Source organism: Lutjanus erythropterus, chromosome 10 (assembly GCF_056507025.1).
Source record: "Lutjanus erythropterus isolate fLutEry1 chromosome 10, fLutEry1.hap2, whole genome shotgun sequence".
Classification (NCBI taxonomy): domain Eukaryota; kingdom Metazoa; phylum Chordata; class Actinopteri; order Lutjaniformes; family Lutjanidae; genus Lutjanus; species Lutjanus erythropterus.
Window position 1 is genome coordinate 24038743 of NC_139326.1, and position 12816 is coordinate 24051558.

General features: G+C 40.0%; 1 protein-coding gene across 1 annotated transcript in view; it reads right to left on the minus strand.

The window, feature by feature from the left end:
• Positions 1-4418: 4418 nt before the first annotated feature.
• grid2 (glutamate receptor, ionotropic, delta 2) overlaps positions 4419-12816 on the minus strand; it is a 593815-nt gene continuing 585417 nt past the window's right edge. Inside the window, exon 16 of the mRNA XM_084728739.1 lies at positions 4419-7621. Coding sequence (XP_084584865.1) covers positions 7163-7621 — 459 coding nt within the window. The 3' untranslated portion in view covers positions 4419-7162. The remainder of the gene's footprint in view (positions 7622-12816) is intronic.

The following is a 12816-nucleotide window of genomic DNA, read 5'->3' on the forward strand; positions in this document are numbered from 1 at the left end:
CTACCAAAGCAATGTGAATCTGGTGATATGTTAATTTGATGCCACATGAAACTGATCATTAAGATATGCTGACGGTGATTAAATAGCATTAACTTATTAACAAATATCTAAATGCTGGCTGATAGAGAAGTCAAATAGTAAGCCCAGTAAACAATGAGATCTGAGTCTTAGTATAGGATAAATGTGTATAGATAAACGTGGGCTCATTTGTGTACTTTAACCCTTCATATTTATTGTGTTGTAATAGCTTATTATTATAAATACTAATTATAAACATTTCTAAATCACGCTTAAGTGCAGTGTTATTGCAAAGTGGTGCCATTTGTATTTTTTCAATTCTTTATCAGATATTGTAATAGAAGCTGTGAACACGAGATGAAATGAAAGACTGTATTTATAATAAACATTTGACAAATTCTAGCTATTTAGTGAACCACCTGCAGTCTACTGATCAAAGCAGCCATGCTTACTGAGATGCAAACTTTATGCCTAACCCGGCAAATGAACAATGAGCTAATTGCTGGGTGGAAATTGCCTATTTAACCTAATTGCTACGGTCAATTTAAGATAAGAAGGATGTAGTCTCCGCTATATGTTACATACAGTAGCCCAATGTATGAGGCACAATGATCAAGGAGGGCAAAGTTAGCCTACATGTTACTCACCGTGCCCAGCCTCATTTTTGTCCTACATTAAACGATCTCATCAGAAAATCCAGGTGTTTATTACATTATATGTAATAGGCTGATGCTTCATCAACTGACCTTCACAACTTTTACATGGATATAGAACAAAGAATTGGTTGGAAATATGGGTTTGGGTGAATATTTTCTGAAAAGACGAGCCTCTTAAAAGGAGGGGTGCTGGGAACTGTGGACGCACAATTTGTGAGAAGAAATGCCGTAATTTCAGAGATAACCCGACATCAATCTTTTCTATTTTTTATTCATGTATTCATCACAGGGACGTCTTGCGGGCTAGAGGTCTGGCGCCGAGCGTTCGCCCCCTCTTCCCACCTACAAGCCCCCCATCCAACGGGCCGGGCCGGGCTCCTGAAGCTACCGACAGGTTGGATATTGTAGCTGGCGATTATTAAAGTGTCGCGGCCACAATGGAGACTCTATGTTCCATTGGTCACGCCTGGGGGGCTCCTGGAGGGAGAGGAGGGGGGCTCCCATTCCAGTGAGCGAGAGGAGTCTGCGTGCTGCCGCTTCTCATTCCGTCTCCAGGGAGACCGGGGCGCGACGGACACGAGACTGGAGCGAGGGGAGCTGGACAGACAGACAGCGGTTTCAAAACTTCACCGAAGACTCTCCTAAATCCACGATGGTGTTTTTTTAAGCTCTAAAGTTGCAACACCGAGTGAAACTTCTTGTCTCAAAAACTTTTTTTGCGAGGAAAAATCAAGATCATGAAGTTATGGAGGTGCCATTTAGTTTTGACTGTAGTGGGAAGTAACTATAATCAAAAATATTGTAGTATGGGGCACGCTTTTTTTGAACATCATGATTCAGTAATTGTTCATGCTAGATCTCTCAAGATTTGATAAATGGTACCAACATTTGTCTATTACAAATAAAACTCACATGGATGTCTCTGACACAATCACAGACTATGTTAGTTAATGTCAAATACAAACAGTTCATGTGTTACGACATACTTACACCTGCTGGGGTGAGTTGTAACACTAGCTGGGAATAGATGCAAGAATGAGAAATAATCAGCTGATGTAAGATTCACAACATCCAATTTATGGCAGACCCCTACTGAGGAATAAAGAATAAACAGTTTTGAATAAAGCAAGAATATTTCAGCACAAATGCAATAGATTATGCAAGTCTAACTGTTGGAACTATACAATGAACTATTACAGGTCTTTTCTGATTGGATAACTAACCCGGTGTTGAATTATGCATGAATACAGATCCAACTGTACATTGACATTAGTACAACCAGCTGCAACATTATACCTCCTACATGTTGATGCTTTAAGTGTTGAGAGGAAGTAATCAAAGATGACACTTATACCATACATAAAAGTAGGCCCACATGCTGCCTGTAATACTTCTGTACTTCTAATTAAGTAAAATTATAAATGCAGGACTTTTACTTATAGTGCAGCATTATTTTTACCCGAGTAAAAGAGCTATACAGTTCTGTATTAAAAAACAGTTGACAATTTTGTACTCTGTACCAATAGTTTTTAAACTGGGGTCAGGAGACCAACAGACAAACAAGGAAAGAAATAGTGTTGGTCCTTTTGATTGATTGTAATTTATGGTGATCAGAGTTTGATTACTGATTCATTGATCATTGAGCATTGATTGACTATGAGGACTTTATTATCTTCAAACCTAAAAATACAAAGAAAAAAAAAAGAGGATCCATGGTCTAATGTGCATACTGTGGGGGTCATGGAGATGAAAAAGTCCATGAAACTATCAAAATGTTTAAAACACAGGTTACAGGTAAACTTTCAAACAAAAATGATTTTTTTTTAGATAATAATTATATGAATTAAGGCAACACAAAGAAGATTCTGACTTAAATCCCTCCTCTGATTTGTAAAACAGTAATAGAAAATAACAGAAGAATAGAAAATGTCTAACATGATTTCAGGTTGTTGCTCACTGGTGTCCAATGCAATTCAAAACACTATCCACGTTTGATAAATTAATTTCTTCCATGTATTTCAATAATGTGGCCAATATCTGCTATTCATCTTGTTATAACTCTGAGCTTATGTCAAATCTGTAGGAGAGAATAGGGATGGTCTCTGACAATTGAGGGAATGAAATAGTGCCACTCTCTGGTTAAAATAGAGAACTACAATGTAGTGCTCCATTGAACTTGACAGCAGTCGCTCTCAGCAGTGTGTCTATCCAGCTGTTAACAGCAGCATATGGGCCTTTGAAGTCATGGCCTGTTTGAAGTGAAAGACTCAAAAGCTAAGCTCATGCTGGAACTTAAAATCTATTGCACACATAAAATCATCTCAGATCACCCAAACATACTTGACAACGATGTAGTTGGCATTTGTGTTTCCCCTCCTTAAACCTATTAGGTTTAATCTTTTATGGCCTAAGTACTACAAGGGATGAAATCCATTTTCATGCATTATTGAATGGCGTCCTGCCTGCCTTACTTGTGTTTTTGTTCTGGATCACTGGGCTCTCATAAATAAAAAGTCTAAATTACACTGTGACATCAACAAATCCCCCAAAGGCATAGTTAATCATTATTACAAGTTCAAGCCTTCACCCCAAAATCAAAGGTATTTTCCCTCTTACCTGTAGTGCTATTTATCTATGATGGCGCTCGACTTGTGGTGCTCAATGTGCCAGAAAATGCATTTCCAAAAATCATGATCTGGTTACTAATCCACAGACTCTGTTGTGTGCAGTAAGCATTAATGTTTAGATTAAATATATTAAATTTATATTAGTTTATTTTTAATATATTTTATTTTATGACACTTTTTGGTGCTTTGTGAACCACATGCATTCCATCTAGTTCCATTATATTCGAAAAGGACATATATTTCTATAACTGATCTCCAAAACTCTACAACTCATACCAAAACAATCCAGATGGATCAATAGCACGACAGGTAAGAGAAAAAATATGTCCATTTAACCCTGGATTTTTCTGTAGAAATGCTTTCTTTTGTTAAATGATCATTCTTCACTTGAACAAAAACCATGTCCTTTGTTATCAAATGATACATGTTGATAAAATAGCATTAATAAAAGAAACATGAGTAAGGGAGACAATCCATACAAAGAGCGACTGTGTTGATGAAAGCATGACTACTTACCAGCATCTGGGTCAACTTACCAGTAAGATGTGATTTGTGCAGAATTAGTAATAATTTCTCCTGGAAAAGAAGATGAGTCACATGCACTTAAAAACAAAATGCTTTGGAGCTTAATGTCGTTTTCATTACACTTTTTTTTTTTACACTTTTGTGCAGTTATGGTTATATAACAAACTCTCTCGCCACCTCCCTGCACTTGTATTTTGAGTGTAACTCATTTGCCAAAAAAGAGACAAAACACAAAATAAACACAGTTAAAAATAAAGCAAATGATAATATCAGTGCTCTGAATTCTTTTGAGCACAATATCTAATATTGTAAGGTGTAAGGTGATTTAGTGTGAAATTTTACACTCTTATGTTTTCAGGGGATTTATAGATGTTTGAAGTGAACAGAGGAAAGACAAAAGAAATTCAGAATGAGAGAGAACATCACTTGGAGGAGTCATTGTGTTTTGAGGGTTGAGCCCCTAAATTACACAGAATTATGTAAAGACCATTAATTATTCAAAAACTGTTGCGAATGTACATTATATTTCTGAAATGTACCACCTACTACATATAGTTGTCTAGATTACCAAAAACAACAAATACCATCCCACTGTAGAAAACCTGTTTATTAGACAAATTATACACAGAAAGCTTTGCCACTTGTAACAGAGGCCCCAGTTTGTTCAGTTTTTGAATAATATGCAACACATACAACAAAATAGGCCTATATTAAATACTGTACATCATAAATTTTTGAAAATTATCAAGTAAATCCTGTAGTTCTATGTATGAAATTAAAAATGTTAACAGATAGCGCAAGAGCAAGTTTGTGCATGCGATCTTTTTAATCAACTTGCCACTTTTTGTTATTTAGCCAGCAAATAATAAAATGAAGTCAGGATGACATGAGAAAAGCAGAGTTTGTGTTCGTGTGTTGTTCATGTCGACCGTGGGCAGAACAAGGGAAAACCAAACGCAGTAATGTGACTGCTAAACTCAACACTAAAGCTCATCATGATATACTCTTTTCTTTTTGTTAAACAAAAATAGCATCAACATGTAAAATATACATTTTTATAATGTCTCTTTCATTTATACTAAATAAAACCTTTTAAATGTCTGTGTCCTATTTGTCATTCAATAGCCATACTGTAGCCTAATATAAGAAAAGAATGCCTAAGAATGCTTGCTTCAAAACACTGTGGCTTGACTGAGTTCTCTACGCACAACATTTTGCAGTTTTAGTTCTTAAAGATAACAAACTGAAAACTTGTTCTAAACAACTAACATTATCAATTATTAATACAGTGTTAGTGAAAAAGATTTGGTTCCATTTTACCACCCCACCCCACTAATCCACAAAATATTCCTTTAATGCTCTTATAATGTACCGTTCCCCTTTCCCCACCCCAAAATGCACCTTAATGGTCTCATTTTAATTAATTGGCACTTTAAAAAAACAAGTTATATAAACAGTACCCTTAACATTACAGATATGAAATAGAAGTATATTTCGGACTCGTCTTGTAAAAGGCAGCCATTGGGATTCCGATGGCCGTTGACTCTTCGCGACATTCCAATGACCCTGAAGCACAACCACTGATTTTGCTGCTCTAAAATGTTTCCAGTACGCGGTGATATTTTGGATTTGACTGGAGGGTACAGCTAGCTAATTGACATATAAGGCCTGTACTGAAGATGCTGTTGCAATGGCTTCTCCTCAACACAAAATAAACTCTGTTTCACCACTTGAACCTGATAAGAAGTGATTAATGAACTCGAACATGAACATGACCTTAGAGAATGAGCTTTTATCTTTTAAACACTCGAGTCATGGCAGCACTAAATTAAGCAAAAACAAAGTAAACAAAACAAAAAAAAGTAAAAGTTTGAATGACTTAATGATGCAAAACCAGAGACTACAGCACTCATTTAGCAGTTTTTCAAAGTTTGCTGAGAGAAAAAAACAAGTAGACAGCTCAGAACAATGTTATTTTTTTGTACTTCCTGACCAAAACACATTCCACGCATTAAAATCTATTTTTTCCAAAAACAAAATTCAATAAAAGACATATAATAAGCATAAGCTTTTTGAAGTCCTTCAGCTTGTCTTTTATGTTTTTTTTTCTTTTAAGTTGTTTTTTGTATCATCCCTTTTTTCTATCCCTCTGAGAGTCTGATTAGAGGATCTCACCTTGACTTGAAAAGCAGAGAGCACAGTACGGGTGAGAAAAGAAAAGGTCAGATCTACATACAATCACTTACAGGTCTGTGGGCACTGGTACAGTGCAGTGGGATTGACAAAGAGTCTTTTAATGTGCATCAAAATGGTGAAAACAGTTTCAGGCTGATGCACCAAAATGGCAGAAATAGTTTAAGATTAACACACCAAAACTGGTGATTCTACAGTGTCATGTTGTTGCACTGTCGTGGCGTTTTCAGCAGTTTCCAGACCAATGCACCATGATGGCGTCAGCATGTGTTCAGCTGTGAAGTCTTATGGGCTACTCAGGCCACCATGTGGGAACCATCTTGGAGATGATTACACATTTAGAACCCCAGGTTTTGGCGAAACAACACCAGAAAAGAGAAATCTCGGTATTGACTCCCACATAGTGAAAAGGCAGAGTAAAACTGGAACAGTGGAAGCTTCCAATCCACTGAGATGGGGACCTTTTCAAAACTACAAGGGACTGCTGTATGTATTCCCAGGGCTACAGACAAAACTATCCTTATATATGCCTTCATAAAAGAACTGCACCATAATTGCTTTGTAGTGTGAGCCCCTTGGAGTTGTTTGATGGCTAAAGACGCCACCAGTCATCCACCAATGGCAGCCTTGACGCTCACAGGAGTATCGAAGTGTTTCCTGTGGTTGAAGTAGTACAAACTAAACCCTCCGAGGTGGGGTTTAGATAATAATAGTCAAGTCATTTCAGCAGATCTCCATTATATGAGGCAGTCCTCATATCATAAAACAAAAACAATAAAAAGAGATCCCCTTTCACACATATCCCCCAAAATAATCCCCCAAACAATCACAACAACAACAACAACAATAAAGCAAAGATTCAAGCCCCCCCGTCCCTTCTTGCACCTCACCAGCGTGGTTTGCAGGAGGATAAGGAACCCCCGACAGACCTCCACCTCCTTCATCTTCTCCACATACAAAATGGACACCCCTGGAAACACTCAAGCAGAACTGAAAACATAAAGATTCCTATGTACACGGATCTCTATCTTCGGACTTTTGAGCTTAGCCATAATGTATTTGACGGACCCTAGCCAACTCGCCTCCTCCTTCTGCTCTACCTCCTCTTTTTCCTCCTGAACCAACCGTATCCTTAGCAACTCCTCATATAGAAGTGCCCCTGTCTGGATCATTGCCGTATCCAAAGTTGGGTCCTGGACCTGTGGGCTGGTAGGGGATGGAGGACATTGTTTTAATGGGGCTGCGGAAGAAGCCACCGTTGGGGGCCCTCTGCCGGAAAGGGCCCACCCCGCCAGTCCGGTGGTCCTGGAGGACGCCGCCACCGCCGCTACCGAAACCAGCGGAAAATCCAGCAGCGGCTTTGGCAGAGAGGCTACGGCTGAGGGTCTGGATCTGCTCGGGGATGAAGGTGGTGGTGGTGATGTGGGTGTTGCGGAAATCGCTGATCTGCTCGAGTGCCTGGCGCGCTGCGGGCAGTGCATCCATGTCAAGGGGTGTTAGATCGACGGAAGAGGTGGAGAACTGCTTGTGGGGGCTTTCATCCTCGGTGCACAAGCTGTTAACCCGGCGGTGTAGGTGCTCCAGGTCGATCTCCTTATCGTCCTGCAAGGTGGGGACGGGGCAGGGAAGGAGTAGAGGATGTGGTGATGGTACATGGTAGAAGGGAAGGGAGGGCAGTTGCAAATTCGTTGGAAAGATGACATGAGAAGGGATGGGAGAGGAGAAAGGTCCAGGAACCATGTTTTAGGATGGGAGAAGGGGATGAGGGAAACGGAGAAGGGAAAGTAGGAGAGGATGAGAGTGATGAATCAAGGAGAGTTGGATAAAGGTCAGAAAGGAGGAAAGGAAGTAAAGGAAAAGGAGTGAGGGTAGTGTAAATAGAGGAGGAAGGAAATGGAGAGACCAGCGAAGGAAACGGAAGAGAGTATGTACAGAGAGGATAAATAGAGGGATGTCAACCATCCAACCAGTATAAATGGATCATAAGAATAATAGTGAAAGCAAGAGAAGGGTGTTGGACAACAAGATGGCATGCATGGGGCCAAAGACAGGTTTTGGCACAAATAAAAATGGAATTCAAGTTGAGGTAATTGCAATAGTTAAGTGTGAGAATGAGAAAATAAAAGTAATAAATACATTTTTGATGGTCACAGGGAAACATGGATGTGATGGGACGCAGGGAGAGCGAAAAGAGAGAAGGGTAAAAATGGAGGGAAGGATAGAGAAGCACACTCTGAGCTGTGGTCAGGATATTGAAAGAGAGAAACATACACACACTTCTACAAGGTCTTTAAGGGAGTGCAAATAATCTGGAATACACACAGAAAACACACCGCCATCATGCTGTGTGCTCTGCGATTCCAGGGTGTTAGGTCTACTGTCGATATAAAAATTAATATAAAAATAATCATTTTCCTGCTTATTGTTACCTGTATTGCATTCTGGCCGTCATGCTAAAAAATTCACGTTGAGATTGACATCTCCTTTTCAAGTGAATTTTTTTTAAGGCCACATACAATTCAGCTCTTATAGTTTACTTATCAACTTCTATCAAACTATATAACAGCCTTAACAATCTTAACAATTGACCCGTTATAAATCCCACCCCTTTTTGCTCTGTGCTCCAATAACAGTTGAGCAAACTTGATACCTCAGTTGACTTTCTCTTTTTCCTATAATGGGGCACATCTTAAGTTAGCCGATGTTAGCAAAACACTAGCTAACTAGCGAGCTAAAGTTAGCAAAATGCTAGCTAAGGGGCAAGCTAATGTTAGAAAAATGCAAGCTAGCTGACTTAAGATGTGAATATACATGACTTAAACAGGTCTCTCACCAAGCAAACAAGCCTAGCACAAAGCACATCCAAGTACAGGAAACAGGAAAGGAGAAATTTGACTGAGGTAACAAGCTTGCTAAACTGTCACTGGAGCACAGAGTGTAAAGGGGTGGGACTTAGAAAGGGTAAATTCCACCTTAAGACAAAGCACATACATTAACTTAAGCTTTAACTTAACCTATAATATAAATTAAATGAAACTTATTACAGCTATATTCACATTAAATAACTTATCCACATAGTCTAAGGGATGGTAACACTCAGTGATTGGTGTTTCATGCTTTTACTGGATAGGGAAGGGTTTTGCAATGAATGAGGTGCAGATATAGAGCAGAAAAGGTTTAGGTGAAAGGTGTTGGAAGGTGCTGGAGAGAGTTTCCAAAACTCCTATATTAATTTTGCATTTCCCACACACAGGTGGCAATGTGCTTCTCTAGCTTTATGGAAGAGTCTCAGAGGTAAGTGGTGGGGAGTGTGGGGTGTCACTTAATTTTAGGTGCCTCATTTTGGTGTTTCACTTTTGAGTAAAGTCAAACAGGGTTCTGTGAGGAAGGGAGTCATATCAGTGGGGTTACAGATAGAGTTACTGACCGTGTCCTTTGGGTCTGGGGGGTCTGGAGGGGGCTCTGGACCTACTGTATGTAGCTCACCGACAGAGGGAACCAACGGCGGTGCCCCCCGCTTGCCATCTAAGGAAGGGACAGTGGGAGGGAGGAGAGGACGAGGGGGCGCTAACGTTTGTCGTGACACTATCATACACACACTGAACGTTTGAAGGAGGGGGTAGAGTTCAAGAAATGGCGGGAAGTGAAAGAGAAGAGTGAGTCACAAATGGTCAGTCAGCTGTCCGTGAAAGGAGGCTAACGGGTAACTATGAGGAGTGACTGGCAGGGACTGAGGCAAGAAGGAGTGAAAGGCTTTTGTAGGAAAAAAGTGACAGGACCTGAGTGCATTTGTATTACTGTGAAGGGAGGTGTTTCTCCATTATAATGCTCAATGTAAGATTACAAAAGAAAAGCCAACACTGAATTACTCAAATGATAATGACCTATACTGACACAGATAAAATATTAACTCAAAAAGCCTGGAATGTATTTAAATATACATCTCCAATTTATTGTAGAATGCAAAGGCTTTATTTTGGATATCAGAGCCAAGTGTTGGCTTCATTTTGTAATATGAGCTTTTGCAGAAATCTCTCTGTTACATAAAATAAATACTTCATTGCGGGCTTATACCTGCATATATATCTTTACAGAGCATGTAACTTTCACTGTCTAGTCAAAGAAGATGCTCTATTTGCCTCTAGATGGAGAGACAGCACCCTCTAATGGTAGAAAGGCATCATTGCACACATTTTCAACTGGCAACATGCCAGGTATATAAATGTTTTTGAAAGAGGTATGTTGGCTTCCAGCAGAGCTTTGCTTCTTCAGTCAATCATTTCTCTTCATACATTGTCATTCATATCTTATGGCATTTTAAATAGCATCTGTCTTCAAGCATTACTAACCAATGATTTATTTTTATCCTCTACTGTATGTATAACCTTGGGGTGGGAGGTGAGGTGGTGAAGGTGGTCATTCTCATTTTGGGGGCGAGCTCAGAGGGGTTGGTGGGTTCATAGGAGTGCTGCACAATCAGGGCACAGGGGATGTCGCAGCATGCTGGGGGCTGGTAATGGGTGGCGGTGGGGACAGTGGTGTTGGCGGTGTTGGGGGTCTGGTTCTGGGCCTGACCGCCCAGGGCAAGAGGGTGCTCATTGGGGCTGTGAGGGCACGGATCGGCAGCTTGCCTGGCAGATGGGCCATCTGCCTGTGTCTGGTGTTGAGGAGTGTGTGACGTGCACATGTTGTGTGTTTGTGTGTGTGTGTGTGAGAGGAAAAAGGGACAGGCGGACAGAGAAAGAAAGAGAGGGTGATGGGAAAAAGATGTGGAGTAATTCATATGTTTGTTTGTGTTTGTGTGCATGCAAGTTGAGTGGGAGGATTCAAACAAGCCAAAAAAAAAAAACAAAAGAAGCCAAATCGACACACAGGCAGACACACAGGCAGACAAATGTCAGACAGGCAGAGACAGAGAAGGAATGAAGTGACAGACAAGATCAGGCAGATGGAAGGATGGTAAGGTGGAGGATTGAGAGAGAAGTCGATTGGAGAGACAGACAGACGGGTGGGTGGGGGGTGAGCGAGAAGAAAGACACGGCAGTCAGTCAGCACACACAGTTAAGCAGGTCGTTCTGTGTCGTGTCCTCAGAGAGACATTCACACAGTCGTTATATACCTGGAAAGGGGAGATGTTTAAATGGCATTTTGTATTGCTCTCTCCCTCTCTTTCTCCCCCTTCGCCCGCTACACCCCTCAACACAGAGTACTTATCTACAAAAACAAAACAAAAAGGCAATATGAGAGCTTTGAGCCACAGTGACACACATCATTAAATAGAGTTAGGACGAGTAGACTGGCAATTCCAAATCCAAACCAAAAACTCCAAAAATAATAAGAGGTCAGCCATTTTAGGTGTACCAAAGATACACAAGGAAGTGCCTGCTCTCCTCGTGCTAAATCTATAGCTTATGTGAAATATCAGACATGGTCAAAACCACAGATGTTACCATTATGGAAGAGTTCTGACAATGACAGTTACTTCTGTTTTGTCGATATGCAACATTATTGCTTACTATGAGGTTTGAACTTTTGGTTCCAATGACAGAACTCTTCCATACAAACCTCTGGTAGAACATATATAGGCCAAAAAAGGGTAAAGCAATACAGCCGCCCTGTTATGAATGAAATGGGCCTCAGACACTCATCTGGAAATGGCTTTTCAAAATTTAGACTAGCTTCTGAAAGGGCACCTTGATCCATTTTTCCTTAGATATACAGTCCTATCATTACAAACATACCCAGCCATGAACCCAAAATGAGTTCAGATGCTTTTGAGCACAGTAAAAGAGCAACAATACAGAGGAAGATGACTAATTTCCAAAAACATAGGTGGGTAAAATGCACCTTTATGTGCTACCAAATGCAATATATTCAGTATTTAAAGCTACTACAAGGAACTTTCATATTTTGTTGATTTTGGAGGCCCCTGCGGACAAAAGCAGTAGAGGTTCCACAGTAATAACCACAAACTATATTGCCAAAAATAAAATTATCTAAATAAAAATCTCCCCCTGCTTCTTTTTAATTTGCTAACATATTACTCACTGTAACTTTACATGGGAAAATGTAAACACAGGCTTGTTTCATCTGATTTCATGAAGAATCCAACCTGGTGGAGGCCATTAAGCATAACTCTATAGAACCAGCTAATCTTCTCGCGGATGGTCTTATTAACCTAAGCAGGTCATACAATGGCATCAGTAATAAATTGTTTCATAACCAGTGTAAAACTCCTTGTAGTAGCTTTAGGAATGGTAGTCATCACTCATATGGCTACTATATTTGGATGACTTGCAGAGAGACTGTAAATACACAGTAACACAAACCCTCTTTATTATGGATGCATATTCGCATCAAATGTGCTCAGTCATCATTAGTGACCCGCATTAGTCAACTCTGTGGAAATGTGTATATTTGTCAGTGTATGAGTGTATCAGCCCGGTAGAAAAACTCATAAGTAAACTGTTTACATCGAGAAGCAGACTCATAGATAACAATGTCAGCCATTCCACAACACACAACACAGAAACGTAGCACAAACAAAAACACTGACATAAAGCCCACAGTCAGAAGCAGTTACCACAGCGTTACAGCATACAGTATGAATGTAAAGGCGTGTACAGACAGTATGTAGTTATGCATGTTTTAGTATGTAGAAGAAACACAGACACACAAAAACAGCTTAGTTGTATTAGAATTTGAACAGTGTGGGTTTTCATGTATACAAGAAGCATGTGTGTATGCGTGTGTGCGGCAGGCGGGGATGGTGTTTTGGCCAAACAGTCTGATGGATG